General features: G+C 40.4%; 1 protein-coding gene across 1 annotated transcript; it reads right to left on the reverse strand.

Annotated features, from left to right (window-relative positions):
* Positions 1 to 6,358: 6,358 nt before the first annotated feature.
* Positions 6,359 to 7,780, reverse strand: Trim61 (tripartite motif containing 61). The gene has a single exon (XM_026395806.2). The coding sequence runs from the start codon at positions 7,778 to 7,780 to the stop codon at positions 6,359 to 6,361; it is 1,422 nt and encodes a 473-aa protein (XP_026251591.2).
* Between the last annotated feature and the right edge of the window lie 9,999 nt (positions 7,781 to 17,779).

The raw sequence follows: 17,779 nt of genomic DNA on the forward strand, positions 1-17,779 counted from the left end.
TGGAGAAGGTGGGTCACTGGGGGGTATGCCCTGGAAGGGTGCCTTCTTGAAGTCCCATTCCCTCTTTCTGCATCCAGTGCTCCTCGACCACACCCTTTTGCCAGAATATTCTGCCTCACCTTGAGCCCAGAGCAATGGTGTCAACCCGCCAAGGACTAAACCTCTGAAAGTGAGATAAAAGGAAATTTCCTTCCTCTTAATTGTTCTTGTGGAGCATTTTGGTCACAGCAATGAAAAGCTAACACACCATGTTGTGACTTTTTCAAAGATTTTGACATTTGTTTGCTTTATTCTCACTATGAAAAGGAATATTCCCTACTTAAAAACAGATCTCAATACCGAGGAGGTAGATTGATGGCCATATCAAGGACACACAGCTTGCTTTAGGACTCTGGGAGACTGAATGTGAAGGGTTATGAGGACATTGGAGAAAGGTGTGACAAGAAAAGTGGTTACCACCTGTGTGCCAACGCCATGTTCAAAGAGCTAGCAGGATTTGAACTATGAACCAGGAATATATAGTGTCTTGTTTTTCTTTTTTAAAGAGAGGATTTTTTACTATTTATTTTTCAGTTTTCGGTGGACACATCTTGATCGAACCCAGCACCCCGCACATTCCAAGTGAGCGCTTTACTGCTTGAGCCACATCCCCAGCCCCATCTTTTTCTTTCTTTAAGGTCAGATCTTGCTATGTTGCTCAGGTTAGCCTCAGACTTCTGAGCTCAAGTAATCTTTCTGCCTCAGCCTCCTGAGTAGCTGGGACTACAGGTGTGTGCCACCACATCTTGAGTGAAGCGTCATTAAGGTAATGTATAAACCTTAATTAAACTGATTTCAGGAAATCTTGTGCTTTTCCCCTTAAAATGACTATTCTGAATTTTCTGTGAAAGAGATCACACATAGCCATCACCATCATTTTCTGGTGTTTTGTCCCTTCAGTGAGGTAATAGTTCCCAGAAACTTTTTTTCCTCAGAATTGAATTTTTTTTAAAAAACTTTTTTCCACATATTTTATTGGTGTATTATAGATGCATGTAATTGTGGGATTTATTGTTTCATATTTGTACATGCACACAATATAACAGTATAATTTGGCCAATATCATTCCCCAGTATTTCCCCTTTCCCTTCTTTTCCTCTGGTTCCTTTCCTCAATTCTACTGATCTCTCTTAAATTTTCATGATATCACAGAAATTGCTAGATCCTTTATTGGCACACAATGTTATTCAGGCTTTGAAGAACCAGGTTTTTATTCCAGTCTTCAGCGTGACTTTCTTTCAATCTGTCCTTCCATAAAAATCTAAGCCAGCTGTTTAATGTTCTCTGAGCCCGTGATCATTGTTACTATTGATCACTAGATGGTGCTCTAAATCCACGTTTATGCAGGGCACATAGATGCTGGCCTGTAATTCCAGGGATTCCAAAGGATGAAGCAGGAGGATTGCAAGTTTCAGGTTAGCCTCAGCAGTTCAGCGAGAACTTGTCTCACAACAAAAAAATTTAAAAAGGGCCATGGATATAGTTAAGTGGTAAAGTGCCTCTGGGTTCAATCCCTAGTACCAAAAAGAAAAAGAATTTCCAGATTTGCCCTGATACTACAATTGGTATATTACAACCATTTTAGTGTTAGTGGGAGCCCCAAGTCAAAATTTACCTTGGGGCTGGAGAAATAGCTCAGTTGATAGAGTGCTTGCCTTGCATGTATAGGAGTTCAATTCCCATCAACACACACACACTCGCCTTGAATCTGCAGTGTTATTATTCAGGATGCATCTGAGGAGTGTCTGGAGAGGGTAGTCCATCTCCACTGGGTCCATGTGTCTCCACCTGGAGCAGGATGGACCCTGATGCCTTGTCTACAGTCACTGGCCTGCAGTCTGGTACTATGGAATTCTGACCAGCACTGGGCCTCAATGGCATATACTATTTGGGACTCACAGCCATATCTGTGTCCACATTCTTGTTCTTCCCCTATATGGACAATCACTGTGTTGTGCTGATTGGGTGGGAGGAGGGAGGAGAAAGGAGGTGGGCAGTCCCTTTGCCACCAGAGCCACTGAAATGCTAGATCATACCCAGAAACCTGAAGCTACAGAGACCAAGGCCCATGATGCTATGACCTGCCTGCTACTGTCATCTCCTATGGCCTGAGACCACTGCAGCCAGGAGGGGTGATGTTAGGCTGGAACATAAGTACATTTTACTGGGGCTGCAGTCTCTGCAAGGTGTTGCGCTTGATCCAGAGACCAAATTTGTGTGCTAGCCTGGGGAAGGGACCAATGAGTTCTGCCTAGTGTTGAGTTTCACTGGCCCAGCACTGAGTACCAAGGAAAGTCCTCCACTCACATCCGTCTTAAGATTTTTTTTTTTTTTTAAGAGACAGTGAGAGAGGAGAGAGTGAGAGAGAGAGAATTTTTAATATTTATTTTTTAGTTCTCGGCGGACACAACATCTTTGTTGGTATGTGGTGCCGAGGATCGAACCTGGGCCGCACGCATGCCAGGCTAGCGCGCTACCGCTTGAGTCACATCCCCAGCCCTCATCCGTCTTATCAGTAGATAAGTCTTTCTCCATGCTGTGCCCGATGTGGATGTTGGAAGCCATTCCTTGATCACCAAGGCAGATGCTGAGGACACCATACAGGTCCATCACGTGGCCAGCAGTGCTGCAGTCTGAAATACAAGTCTGGCTCCCTGAAATCAAGATTTTTACCTGGCTCTGGGGAGGCTCTAGAGGCTTTGTCTATAGGTACTGGACCAAGGGCCGTGGCACTCTGCCCATCACTGGGCTTTACTATGAGGGGCCTAATACTGAGCTCTAAGCCTAAGGCCTGTGGTGGGTTTTTTTTTGGGGGGGAGGTTGACGGGGATAGGTAGAGGATAGTGGGATTGAACCCAGGAGAGCCACATCCAAAGTCCTTTTTATATTTTATTTAGAGATAGCTAAATTGCTGGGGCTAGCTTTGAACTCACAATCCTCCTGCCTGCTTCCTGAGCCACTGGGATTATAGGTGTGCCTACCAGCTAAGGCCTGTGTTTAATTGCCCCTCCCTTCTCCAAGTCAAAGGGGTCTTTCTGCACACTGCAATGTGTCGAACTGGGGCATGGGTGATTATTATTTTCCGTTCTTCACTGTGTTTTCCTTTCAGTGCTGAAAGGATCAGACCTAGGATCTCCTGGGCAGGTACTCTACCACCAAGCTATACCCCAGACCCAAATGTTTCTATTTGTTCCTTTTTGTAGTGCTGGGGCTCAAACTCAGAGCCTCACACAGGCTAGCAAACATTCTATCACTTAAGCTATACTTTAGCACAAATATTCCTTTTTTTTTTCTTTTTGTGGTACTATGGGTTGAGCCACTGGCTACATTCCCAACCCCTATTTTTGAACCAGGGTCTCGAAAGTTGCCTGGGCTGATCTTGAACTCGAGATCCTCCTGCCTAGCCTCCCTTGTAGTGATGTGCCACCACTTTAGCAAATTTTAAGAGATAATCTTTCATCATAATGGGATGAAATGAGCAATTAGTAACAAAAAGAATTCTGGAAATTTCCAAATTCTGGAGAGAAAACACAGCCCTGCCCCAGTACTGCAACAAAACAAAAAATAAAACTTTTTTTGTTGAGAGACAGTCTCATTGTATTGCTCAGGCTGTCCTCTAACTCTAGGGCTTAAGTGATCCTCCTGCCTCAGCCTCATAAGCAGCTGGGCCTATAAGCACACCCCAGACCTAGCTCTTGGTGGAGCACACCTGTGATTCCAGACTTAGGAGGCTGAAGCAGGAGGATCCAAAGGTTGAGGCCAGCCTGGGCAATTTAGTGAGATCCGATATCAAAATCAGAAAGGACTAGGTATGAAGTTCAGGGGTAGAGTGCCCCCTGGATTCCATCCCCAGTAACACAAACACAGTCCCACACATGGGTGCACACCAGACATGGTGGTACATGCCTGTAATCCAAGCTACACAGGAAGTTGAGACAGGAGGATTTCAAATTGGAGGCCAGCTTGGGCAATTTAGCTTTCTCAAAATAAATTTAGATTAGGGATATAACTCAGTGGTAGAGCACTTGCCTAACATACGAGAGGCCCTGGATTCAAACCCCAGTACTGCAGAAACAAAAACCAAAAGCCAGGAGTGTGGTGTACCTCTGTAATCCCAACTAGCTGGTAGGCTGAGGATTGGGAATTTGAGACCAGCCTGGGCAATTTAGGGAGCCCTTGTCTGAAGATAAATTGGGCTGGGATGTATCCCAGCAGTTGAGTGCACCTAGGTTCAATCTCTAGTATGGCTGCAGAGTGAATATTCAGGGATAAATATGACAAAAAGATGTGCTTTCGAACGCCATTGACTTGGGAGGCTGAGGTAGGTACGAGGATCAAAGCCAGCCTCAGCAACTTAGCAAGACCCTGTCTCTAAATAAAATACTTTTAAAAAGCCTGTGATCCTGGCACCAAAACAGGCTGGTAGACCAATGGTACAGAATAGAGGACACAGAGACAAATCCACAAAATTACAACTACCTTATATTAGACAAAGGTGCTAAAAACATGCAATGGAGAAAGGATAGCATCTTCAACAAATGGTGCTGGGAGAACTGGAAATCCATATGCAACAAAATGAAATTGAATCTCTATCTCTCACCATGCACAAAAGTCAACTCAAAATGGATCAAGGAGCTAGGAATCAGACCAGAGACTCTGCATCTAATAGAAGATAAAGTTGGCCCTAATCTTCATCACGTGGGGGCAGGCCCCAAATTTCTTAATAAGTCACCTATAGCACAGAGTTAAAACCAAGAATCAACAAATGGGACGAATTCAAACTAAAAAGTCTTTTCTCAGCAAGAGAAATAATATGCGAGGTGAATAGGGAGCCTACATCCTGGGAACAAATTTTTACCCTCAAACATCCGATAGAGCTCTAATCTCTAGAGTATACAAACAACTCAAAAAGTTAAACAAAAAAAGCAAATAACCCAATCAACAAATGGGCCAAGGACTTGAACAGAAACTTCTCAGAAGAGGATATACAATCAATCAACAAATACATGAAAAAATGCTCACCATCTCTAGCAATCAGAGAAATGCAAGTTAAAACTACTACCATCTCACTCCAATAAGATACCATCTCACTCCAATAAGAATGGCAGCCATTATGAAGTCAAACAACAATAAGTGCTGGCCAGGATGGTGGGGGGGGTACACTCATATATTGCTGGTGGGACTGCAAATTGGTGCAGCCAATTTGGAAAGCAGTATGGAGATTGCTTGGAAAGCTGGGAATGGAACCATCATTTGACCCAGCTATTCCCCTCCTTGGACTATACCCAAAAGATCTAAAAAGAGCATACTACAGGGACACAGCCATATCAATGTTTATAGCAGCACAATTCACAATAGCTAGAATGTGGAACTAACCTAGATGCCCTTTAATAGATGAATGAATTTTAAAAATGTGGCATTTATACACAATGGAATATTACTCAGCACTAAAAAATAACAAGATCATGGCATTTGCAGGCAAATGGATGGCATTAGAGCAGATTATGTTAAGTGAAGTTAGCCAATCCCTAAAAAACAAATGTCTTCTCTGATATAAGGGGGGTGACTCAAAATAGGATAGGGAGGAAGAGCATGAGAAGACTACCACTAAATAGGGAAGAGAGGTGGGAGGGGAAAAAGAGGGAGAAGGGAAATTGCACAGATGATGGAAGGAAAACCTCATCGTTATACAGAACACATATATGATGTTGTGATGAGAAAAAAAATAGTGTGTCACATTAGATTGGATAGAGAGAAATGATGGGAGAGGAGGGGAGGAGTAGGGGAGATAGGAAGGGCAGCAGAATAGAATAGACAATATGATTGATGTATGTGAAGGACCCCTGGGTTCTATCCCCAGCACTGCAAGCTAACAAGACTAAAAACATGACTCAAAAATATAGGGGTAAACAGATAAAAGTTGAAAATGGTGACCTTTACAGAGCAGGTATGGTCCATGCATGGTTATGTTTGCATTTAATAAAGGCCTTATTTTTCTTATAGGGAAAATATGTAGGCAAATACCAGGAAAAAAAAATCTAATTCACTTTTATTAACAATCATTGAAGTAATACTTTCCAAAGTAATACATTTTTTCCCCAAATAGTTTATCTAAGAATTTCTAAAGCATTTCCTAATTAGACCCCATAATATGCCTATAAATCAGGAACTACATTTTTATGAACTTGCTTAAAATTTTATATGAAATAATAGTCACTTTTTTTTATAGTAAAAACATTTTTTTAAAAAGCAACTGTCAACAAGATTCACTGGCTCAGTTATATCCACTAACTGAAAGAAAAAGAAATCTTCGAATACATCACCAATCAGAATCCGTTACTGTACAGATTTTAAGAGGTTTTGAGTCAGTTCCAGTGCAGAAATAAGGCCAAAGCGTTTCTGTGAGATCATCATCAAAAGTATAGAGAAGAGTTCTATCATCCATATTATAAAAGGAAACCTCACCCATTTCGGAGTCTAAAAAAACACCAATCTTACTAGGTGTAACTTTTGGGAGAATACTAATTTCCTCAGAACCCAATGCAACATAATTAGTCTGACTACAATGCCCAATTCCCCATAATCCATCCTGTACTACAACTGTTTGTCTTTGAATCTTCCTTCTTCTATAAAGAGTGTGTTTACAGACACCCACAATCCATTCAGGCTTGTCTTTCACTTCTACCTGCCAGTACTGTCTGCCAGAATGAAATCCCTCAGAACCTAGAACAGCCGGGCAGAGATAAAATCTTCTGGAATGATCAGGTCTTATTCTCATACTTCCATATTGCACACTTTTTCTGTCTTCAGAGATAATAAGGTTCCGATGGGCTGTTTCAGGATCTAGAACTATATCTACGTGAAATTGCTTGATAATTCTACTTAGGCCAGAATATTGTGGAGGAAGCTGGTAAACATAATCTTTTAATTTGAATGAAAAAGTTTCAGGGCATTTTGAGGATTCACATCTGTGGTAGATACTCTTAACATTTTCCAGTAATTTCACTTCTGATTTTACATATTTGCTCTCTATCTCCTTCAATAGATATTTTAATGAGGAGGCATGATCTGAAAGCTGTGTCAAGTTTTCCTGCAGTTTCTCTGAAATATCCATCTCTTCATCTTGTAGTTGCCTAAGAGCAGTCTCATGCTCATTTTGAAGAAACAATGCAATTTGTTCAAATTCAGATTTGAGTTCTTCTCTCCTATGTTCTACCTTTTTCTTCACTTCCAGGGATTTTCTACTTTGCATACTAATCGTTTTTTCAATTTGTTCCACCTTCTCCTTCCATGGGTCAATGCAGCACTCCAATTTTTTCCTGTGATAGAGGGCAGCCTTCTTTACGGGCCAAATAGTGTGATGCTGGTGATCAATGGAGAAACGACACTGCGGACATAAAACCTCTAGGTCTTTCTGACAGAAAAAAGTCAGAGCTTGTTTGTGCTTCTCACATATAAACTTTCCTTCCTGTCTTTTTCTCTTGCTTCTTCGTAATGGGAGTAGCTTAGCAATTTCAGCCAAGTTACTCAGCTGGTAATTGTTCCTGAACTTCCTTTCTGGACAGTCAAAGTGGCAAAAAGGGCAGGGGAAACTATTCTTTAGATCCTTCCAGGACAGACTGATGCAGGACAGACAGAAGTTATGCCCACAGTGGATCGTCACTGGGTTTTTCAAGTGCTTCAGACAGATGGGACACTTAGCCTCCATGTGGAGGTCTGCCAGGACAGTTGTAAACTCCATTAGCCTTGGATAAACAAAGGTGGTGGACAAAGTAGTATTTCCTTCAGGAGGGCCTGGCTCTATAGAGTTCAAGACCTGGTAAGCGGTAGAAATCTTCCCTTAGAACTTCAAAACTGACTAGCTTTTGGGTTCAATTGCCTCAGCTCGCTGATGGCAGCCTTTAAAAACCTGTTTAGCCTTCTGTGACTTACCCAAGCCCCCGAATCTACTACCAAGTATGCTCCTGAGCCTACAACCTATTGCATATTAGCACATATTAGCTGGGTGGCTGCTCATCCCACTCAATGATCTGAAGTCAAGCTTAAGACTTTTCTTGCTCAAAAGAAGTAACCTTGGTTCACAATGAGGAATCCTTCCTATGGGTGAGAAAAGATGCTTAAATTAAAAATTTGTTCTATAATCATCAATGCATTAAAACATTCACATGGAATAAGCCAAACATGAGAATTTTAGTATGGACTATAAAATATAACATTGTATGGTTATTTGGGTATAATACAATTATCATAGGCAAGAAATATAAAAGTCTTGTTCATGTCCCCACATGTACTAAAGCATGTGGGGTGGGTACCATCTAGATGGCTGCAACTCCCTTTCATAAAGTTCAACAACAAAAAGAGGCCAGTGCAGTGTGGCACTTACCTATCATTCCAGCATCTTGGAAGGCTGAGGCAGGAGGATCACAGTTCAAGACCAGCTTCAACAACTTAGTAAGACCCTATCTCAAAATAAAAAAAAAAAAAAATAAAAAGAACTGGGAATGTAGCTCAGAGTGCCCCTGGATTCAATTCCCAGTACCACAAATAAATAAATAGAGAAAGGAAGAGAGAGAACAAATGTGGAAAAAGTTAACAATTGGTGAATCCAAGCAAAAATATGCTGAGGTTTACTGCATATACTTTCAACTTTTCTATAGGTTTGAATTTTTCAGATATCATTTTCAAATAAAAATCCAAGGCAGAAAATTCCCTGGCTTATTTCTAACAAACTCCAAACCCAAATTTAAGAAAAATTAAATTCCTCCAAAAGGATTAAGAAAACAACAAAAACTAAATTAGAAAAAAAAAAAACCTTCCATCAAGTTTACAAGCTACCTCACCATCAACACAACAGTCTCCCCTTCCTGCACACACTACCAGACACTTTCTCAGCTTTTTCTATTCTTCTCCCCTTCCTTATAACTTTCCTTATTATAGTAAGAGTAATAACATGGGCATGGTTGTGACAAGTGAAGTTGGCTTTGTTTTGTTTCTTAAGTAAATTGTTTTTATTATACATACTTTCTCTTTATATCAGCAGAATTAAAAAAAACGCCACGGGACTAGAAAGTTTCCATTTATAAATTATTTCCAAACTTATGGTCTGACTCAGTGTCTCAGATCTGCACAAGCAAGAGCTATCAGAGCAAAAGGCTATATAAAGTCTAATATTAAGAGAACACTAAGGGCTAAGCATGTGGCTAGGTGCTTATCTAGCATGCTGAAGGCCCTGGGTTCAATCCTTAGTACTGAAAAAAACAAACAAAAACAAAAACAAAAACAAAAAAACCCCACAGGACATGTTTGAATCCCGGCTCACTTACTTACCTATCTTCAGGAAAATCTATGTATCTTTTTTGAATCTTCTTTCTTTAAACTGTAAAATAAAAATTATAACACTTTGTTATTAAAAAATAATGTAAATGGTGGGCTGGGGATGTGGCTCAAGCGGTAGCACGCTCGCCTAGCGTGCGTGCGTCCCGGGTTCGATCCTCAGCACCACGTACAAAGATGTTGTGTCCCCCGAGAACTAAGAAAAAATAAATAAATATTAAAATTCTCTCACTCTCTCTGTAAAAAAAAAATAATGTAAATGGTAGCTAATATATGACCACCGTTCTTGGCCAATGAAGCCTTCATTTGGCATATAATGCAATCTGGATCCAATTAAGGTCCACCCAAGTTCTAGATTTGCCCATTGCTTCTCCCCCTTCCCACAAAGCACTCCACCACTTAGTCATATTCTAGGCTCAAGCCTGCACTTTATTTAACCACTGAGCCACATCCCCAGCTCTTTTTAACTTAAAAAAATTTTTTTTTTTTTTGGTTTTGATAGCAGGGATTGAACCCAAGGATGCTTAACCACTGAACCATATCCCCAGCCCTTTTTACTTTTTTTTTTTTTTTTTGAGACAGGGTCTCGCTAGGTTGCTTACAGCTTCACTAAATTACTGAGGCTGGCTTGAACCTGAAATACTCCTGCCTCAGCTGCTATTAGAGGCATGGGCCACCATGCCTGGCTTCAATGTTTGTTTTGAGACAGGGTCTCAATTGCTCAGGACTTCACCAAATTGCTGAAGCCAGCTTTGAACTTTCAATCCTCCTGCCTCTGCCTCTCAGGATCACAGGTGTGAGCCACCATGCTGGGTTGAAGCCTTCACTTGTAAAACTGATTAAATCTGCCAGGCCGGTGGCAAATGCCCATAATGCCCAGCATTTTGGAGGCTAGGGGAAGAGGACTGCAAATTTGAGGACAGCCACAATAATTTAGCAAGATCTTATCTGAAAATAAAAGGGACTGGGGGGAGGGGGCAAATAAAACTTAGTAGTAAAGCATCTAAAGCATCCCCGAGTTTAGTCTTTTTTTTTTTTCTCCATGAGTGATTTTTATTTTTAATTTTTATTTTCATTACCAGGGATTTATCCCAGGGCCACTTAACCACTGAGCCACAATACCAATCCTTTTTATTTATTTATTTTTTGAGACAGGCTCTTGCCAAGTCCTTAGGGCGAGTTTAGTCTTCAGTACCCTAATAAACCCATTAAATCTTTCCTGCTGATAACTCCCCTAATCAGGACAAAGTTTCCTTCCCTTAGCCTATCATTCAGAAACCTTCGAATTTCATTATCTTCATTTCAGTGTTTCAATCCCCACTACCAAAATAGAATCTTGCTCATTGTCACATAGGGAACACGTGGAAAACGTATAAAATCAGAATACAATACTTTAAAGAAAGTATGTATAGAAAAGGAACTCTGGCATAGTGCAAAGGATATAAAACACACTCACTCCCAGGATTATTGTGTCACCCTTTCCTAGAACACACACACAAATCAGCCTTTCCTCCTTTTTAATGTCATGAAGTGAGCAGAAACGGAACCGGTCTGTAGGCACTATCACCATTCTAATTCCTGGATACACAATGGTGCCTCCAATCAATTCCTAACTATGTAGCAGAATCAATCCTTTCTTTCTCTACTGGGGATTGAACCACTGTGCCACATCCCCAATCCTTTTTATTTTGAGACAAGGTCTCACTAAATTGCAGGCAGCCTCAAACTTTCCATACTCCTGCTTCAGCCTCCAGGCCTTGGTCACCACACAACAGCTTGATCTTTGCTACGTCCAAAATCCTTCTTTTCTTTTTATTTTGAGACAGATCTCGCCAAATTGCCCAGGTTGGCTTCAAATCCGCCACCCTCCTGCCTCAGCCTCCAGAGGTGCAGAGATGACCAGCGTGCACTACCATATCTGGCTACTTTTGCCGTTCATTATCTAGCGGGTCCAAACCCCCACTTGACTATGAAGTTCTTGGTGGCTTAAGTGTTCGATAAATAAATAAATAAAATCTGTGGCGGATTCCCAGTTCTGTTTAAACCACAACCGATCCTAAACCTGCTCATGTATAAATGTGAAAAGGTCATTCCTACCCGTAAGGCCCCTGCGAGGACTGAAGGATGACTCGAGAGGTGCAGGTGATGGAGGGTGGTGGGTTCTCAAACGGCGGCTACCACCCCACTCCCTGACCTCCACGGCCCCAACTCCAAAGGCGTACAGTAATTCTTTGAAGGTGATCACTTCACTAATTCTCATTCAGTTCAAAAGTCTTCTTGAAAGTTGAATTACCAAGGCCCCCTACCCTCGCTGTTAGCCCACTGATCTGGAACCCGGCTGTCTGTCTGGGCTGATTTTCCACCAGACCCTGCGGACTGGCTCGTGGTCTCGGCCCACGAAGCCACTGCTCAGACAGGCTTCACCTCAGGGACTGCCTGGCTTCCTTCGGCCAACCCCTCGACTTACCTGGAGCGAACGGCTCCGCAGCTCCGCAGCTCTGGAGGGACCCGTCGTAAGCCGGCAGCGCGCAGGGGCGTGTGATGGGAACCCCGAGGACCCCAGAGCAGGGCTCGATGTTAAACCCGCGCGGTGATTGGCTGTTCCTTACAAAGTGGGCGGGGATTGGGCCTGCGCATGCTCCATGATCCTCTGTGGCGGGGGAGAGCGTGAGGAGCTCCTGGGCAGAGCCGGGTGGCTCAGTGAGGATCTCCCGGTTGCCCTCAAGTGACGGTTTCATTCCTGGCACACCCATTTCAGATTCGTACTATGATATCTCTGTGTGTAACCTGAGGCCCAAAGGAAGGCTGCAGGCTGGTTTTGAAAGCTTCGCCCGGCCTTCTCTCAGACTTCTCTCAGAGGGTAAGGGAGTGGAGTTGAGCAGAGAAGCTGCTTCAGTAGCCTGGAGCAAGGTCACCTGGATGCGGGGTGTACCCAGAAAATCCTGGAGGAACCAGTCCCTTTTTGGATTAGTTTGCATCTCAATGGGTGGGTGTGTCTGTCCCCTGACTCCTGGATTAGCCCCCTCCCACCAATTCCAGTTCACTCTGGTCTCTCCTAAGGAGGGCACGTTTTTTAAGCGAATTGGAGGAATGACTGTAAATTGGTTGCACCTTTCAAGGGTAATAGGGGCAGGGCGTAGAAAATGGCTTTGGGTGGGGGGTGAGGTAGGCCCGAGTCAGTGCAAGGCCTTTGAGACAAAGTTGAGGATTTCTTTTTTGTGTGTTGGGGGGAGGCGGTACTGGAGATTGAACCCTGGAGCCATTTATCACTGAGCTGCATCTTTTATTATGTTTTATTTTGAGATGAGGTCTCTGGACTGAGTTGCCCAGGCTGGCTTTGAACTTGTGACCTTCCCGCCTCAGCCTCGAGTATCTGGAATCGATACTCGATACATCTGCCGTTACACCCAGCTTAGTGAAATATTTTAAACATGATGTCACACATCTTTGAAAGGATGACTAGCTATAGTTGAAAGGAAATGGTTTTTTTTGTTACCTTTAAGAGATCCTAGAAGGAGGGGGCATGAGCAGTTACAAGTGTGAACTAGAAAGTCAAAAGATATTAAGTCCTGGTTGCTAGACCTTTTGAAATACTAGTGGTAGCAGTTCATCTCTGTTCTTTCTCTGTGGGATGAGAGAATTGTTTCAACTTAAATATCATCATATGGAAAATAAGTTCCTGTCACAGTAAATGGCATAAAATTTACTTAACATAGGAACCCCATCAGTATGGCCCTGAATCTTGAAAGGCTGATTATGCTTTGTAGGGTCCCTCGTAATTATACGGGGTGGGGCCAGACTAGCTGATAGATGCTAATTAACCTATAGAGTTGATTATTATTGACTCGAGTCTTCTTCTGGACCAATTGTTTTTAGAGTTGGCATGAGGAGTTCAGAAGCAATCTGGCATTCATTCTTACTCTTCCACAGAAACTGTTCTCAGTTTATTAGAGTGTAAACTAGTTTATCAGCCAAGGAATATGTTTCATACCTGTTACTCCTGAGATGCTTTGTAATCTTTGTCTCTGGTAATTCCATATGGTTTTTAGCAAGGACACACAACAGACTTATTTTTGTGTTGTGAAATGTATTTGTATATATATGAGTCCACATTCTCAATGTCTGCAATTCTGTGAAGATAAGGAATGGTAGATAAGACTAGGATCTAGACTTTGTAATGTTGTGAATAACCAATAAAAAAAATAAATAAAGTAAAAATGTTAAAAAAAAAAAAAAAAAAAAGACTAGGATCTAGAACCAGACTTCCAGGAATTCAAATCTAGGCTCCTTTACCTCGTTGGACCTTTTACACATTATCTTTTTGTGCTTGTTTTATTATCTAGAAATAAAATGAAGAGTGGAGCAATAATAATAGTACAGCAGGGCTGGGGATGTGGCTCAAGCGGTAGCGTGCTCACCTGGCATGCGTCTGGCCCGGGTTGGATCCTCAGCACCACATACAAAGAAAAATGTTGTGTCCGTTGAAAAGTAAAAAATAAATATTAAAAAATTCTCTCTCTCTCTCTTAAAAAATAATAATAGTACAGCATATCTCTTGAAATTGTTGAGTATTGAATGAGTTTTCATAAGTTAAAGCATTTTGAACAGTGTCAGACATGATAAATGATATATAAATATACACACATGTATATATATTATACATATAAAAAGTGTTTTGTTCATATGTATTACACATTATCTATTAATTCATCTAAAAATGTCTTTGTTTGTTTGAGGGCAGAAATTAAATTTAGAGCAAGGCCTTAGTGGTAGAACACTTGCTTAGGATGTAAAGGTCCCAGGTTAGATCTTTAGCACTAGGAAATAATTAACTAAAATTTAGAGTGAGCAAAATTTAAGTGTTTTGCTTTTGTATTCTTTGTAAAACTTAAAAACTCTGAAATTTGTGTTTTTCTTGTCACTTGAAAGCAATTTTTAAAAGAGAAAGGCTGTTTTTTTTTTGTTTTTTTTTTTTTTTTGGTACCAGGGAATGAACCCAAGGATACTCAGTCACTGAGCCACATCCTCAGCCCTTTTTTATAATTTTTTAAATTTATTTATTTGGTACTGAGGATTGAATTTAGGGGCACTCGACCACTGAGCCACATCCCCAGCCCTATTTTGTTTTTTATTTAGAGACAGGGTCTTATTGAGTTGCTTAGTGCCTCACTTTTGCTGATCCTGGCTTTGAACTTTCAATCCTCCTGTCTCAGCCTTTGAGTCACTGGGATTACAGGTGTGTGCCACTGCTCCTGGCTTTATATTTTATTTAGAGACAGAGTGTCACTAAGTTGCTGAGGCTGGCTTTGAACCCATTATCCTCCTGTCTCAGCCTCAGCTTCCTGAGCTGCTGGGATTACAGGCGTGTCTGATTCATTTTACTATCTTTACTGTTCCCATTCCCCATCTCTTCCCTTCATTCCCCTTTGTCTAATCCAGTAAACTTCTGTTCTCTTCTGCCCCGCCACTCCTTATTGAGTGTTAGCATCTGCATATTAGTGAGAACATTTGGCCTTTGGTCTTTTTGGATTGCTCCAGTTCTTTTTTATATTTTATTTAGAGAGAGAGTCTTGCTAAGTTGCTGAGTCTGGCTTTGACTTGTGATCCTCCTGCCTCAGCCTCCCAAGATTACAAGCACATATCACCATGCCCAGCTGTAAGACTGAATAGTTCTTATACTGAGAAAAGATAACAAAGCAAGGTGTGGTGATACACACCTATAATCCTAGCTAGGTGGAAAACTGAGGTAGGGAAATAAAAAATTCAAGTCCAATTTTGGCAGTTTGTCTCAAAATACAAAATAGCTTCGTATGGTGGCACATGCCTGTAATACCAGCAGCTTGGGAGACTGAGACAGGAGGATCACAAGTCAAGACCAGTGGCCAGCCTCAGCAACTTAGTGAGACCCTGTCTCAAAATAAGGAGTTGGGGAAAAAAAAAAAAGAGTTGGGAAAGTATCCAATGGGTTAAATCTCCAGTACCTCCTCAAAAAAAAAAAAAAAAAAGTAAAAGGAGCTGGATGCAGTGGTGCATGTCTGTAATCCAAGAGGCCTGGGAGGCTGAAGCAGGAGGATGCAATTTAGGCCCTAAGCAACTTGGCGAGATCCCATCTCAAAACAGAAAATAAAAAGGGCTAGGGAAGTAGTTCAGTGGTAAAGCCTCTCTGGATTTGATCCCTAGTACCCAAATACATAACTAAATAAATAGGACTGGGCCTGGTGATACATGCCTGCAATTCCAGTGTCTTGGGAGACTGAGGCATAAGGATTTTAAGTTTGAGACCAGCCACAGCAATTTAGCAGACCCCATCTCAAAATAAAAAATAAAAAGACCTGGGATGTAGCACCCCTAAATTAATCTCCATAGCCAAAACTAAGTAAATTAATTAATTAAATTAAAGTGGTTGGGGATATAGCTCAGTGGTAGAATACCTCTGGGTTTAATCACTAGTATCCACACCCTGCATTCGTCATGATTGCAAGCGCGCGCGCACACACACACACACACACACACACAGAGCAGACACTCAAGTCACCAAGTGTTTTATTAAATTATTAGGAGCAGAAATCAATAGCCACTTAATTACATTATTAAGGCTGATTTTTAACTGTTCTTCTGTGAATATGAGAATTCATACTTGAAAAATACAGGCTTTATTGAATGAGATGTATTTGAATTGTATAAAGTGTTTTATATGTATAGTATACAAGTGAGTTTGTTTTAAATATACATATAATTGACAATAGCTTATGTTTCTACTCAAGGTGCACTTGTGGAAAGGAATTATAATTTATCCAGAAAATTATTTAGGAGTTCCCCAATAACATCTAACTTAATGAGATAAACAATTTTATATATAAGTTTAATTTCAGTGCCTTAAGTACCTTTTATTCCAAAAGACATTTTTAAATAAACCTTGACAGGAAGACAAACTCCATGATATTTTGAGATTTTTCTGTTTCATTTTCTTTAACATTAATGCCAAACTGCTATTTTTAGCAAATAAAGATTACTAATTTAATATCTTTTCTTACTCTATAATGTTTACAATGTTTACAAGTTTCAAGGTATGATTTTGTAAACTCATCATCTGGAATTAACTTAAACTTTGTGTCACTAAGCTAACAGTCTTTCAATAAATACAAACTAATAACATTTAACCACTTGGGAATACCTAGTTATTCAGATCTAGATAATAGTTTTCCTTTTTGGGTAATCATATTTCTAATTTTTTTCTGATTTTTTTATTTGTATATCTATCACAGGTTGAACAGCATCAAAACAAAGCTTATCAGAATGATAAACAGTCACCTATTAGATACAGATTTTTGTCATGTTAGGGCATCATTGGCATAACTATTTTTTTTTTTTTTTTTATAGGGGATTGAATCCAGGGGCACTTAACCACTGAGTCACATTCCCAGCCCTTTTTTATTTTAAGACAGGGCCTTGCTAAGTTGCTGTGGCTGGCTTTGAACTCATGATTCTCCTGCCTCAGCCTGGTGAGCTGCTGGGATTATAGGCATGTGCCACTGTGCCTGCTTGCATAACTGTTATTTTAATGTTAACTAAGCCAGGCTGTTTAAGGAACTATCTATACAAAATGATCCAGGCCATAAAACAAAACATTCAAGGAAAATAAAGTGGCTTCTTAAAATTACATGATGAGAAAAAATTTTTGAGAAATAAACATTTCCCTTTTAAAATAACATGGACTACAATTAGTATTTTATGCTTTCTTCTGGACTTCTAGTGAATATTATTCATAAAATAAAAACCGTACTTTTATAAACACTAAAATTTATCATATAATACAAATAGTTTTTTTCTTAGTCGTTCAGTATAAATAATTAATCAAGAATTTTCTTCATATTCTTCAAAGCCAGTCAGTGCACTTGATTTTAGATTTAGCATTTCTTTTTTTTATTAAATTATTTGTTCTAATTTGTTATACATGATGGCAGAATGCAATCCATTTCTTATTACACATATAGAGCGCAATTTTTCAAGTCACTGATTGTACACAAAGTATTTTCACACCATTCGTGTCTTCATACATGTACTTAGGGTAATAATGTCTAACTCATTTCACCAATTTAGCATTTATTTTAAGAATTAAACATATACAACACACTTTTGGAGATTATAGGAATATAAAAAAATATTTTAAATTCTTGCACTTTTTACCTATAGAGTGTTCTAAGACATTAAAAGATGTTTTTCTTTTTAATCAATGTAAGAATAATTGCAGAAAAAAGATGAGTGATTTTTGTTATGCAGGCAAATGAATAACCAGGAAGAAGGCAGTCCTATGAACTAAAATACCATTCCGGTACTTTCAAACAATTCCTTTTTGTCTGATGAAGTGTAACCAATCCCCCTATTGCCACAGTGAAGTTCTTTTGGG

This window comes from Urocitellus parryii, chromosome 14 (assembly GCF_045843805.1).
Source record: "Urocitellus parryii isolate mUroPar1 chromosome 14, mUroPar1.hap1, whole genome shotgun sequence".
NCBI lineage: Eukaryota > Metazoa > Chordata > Mammalia > Rodentia > Sciuridae > Urocitellus > Urocitellus parryii.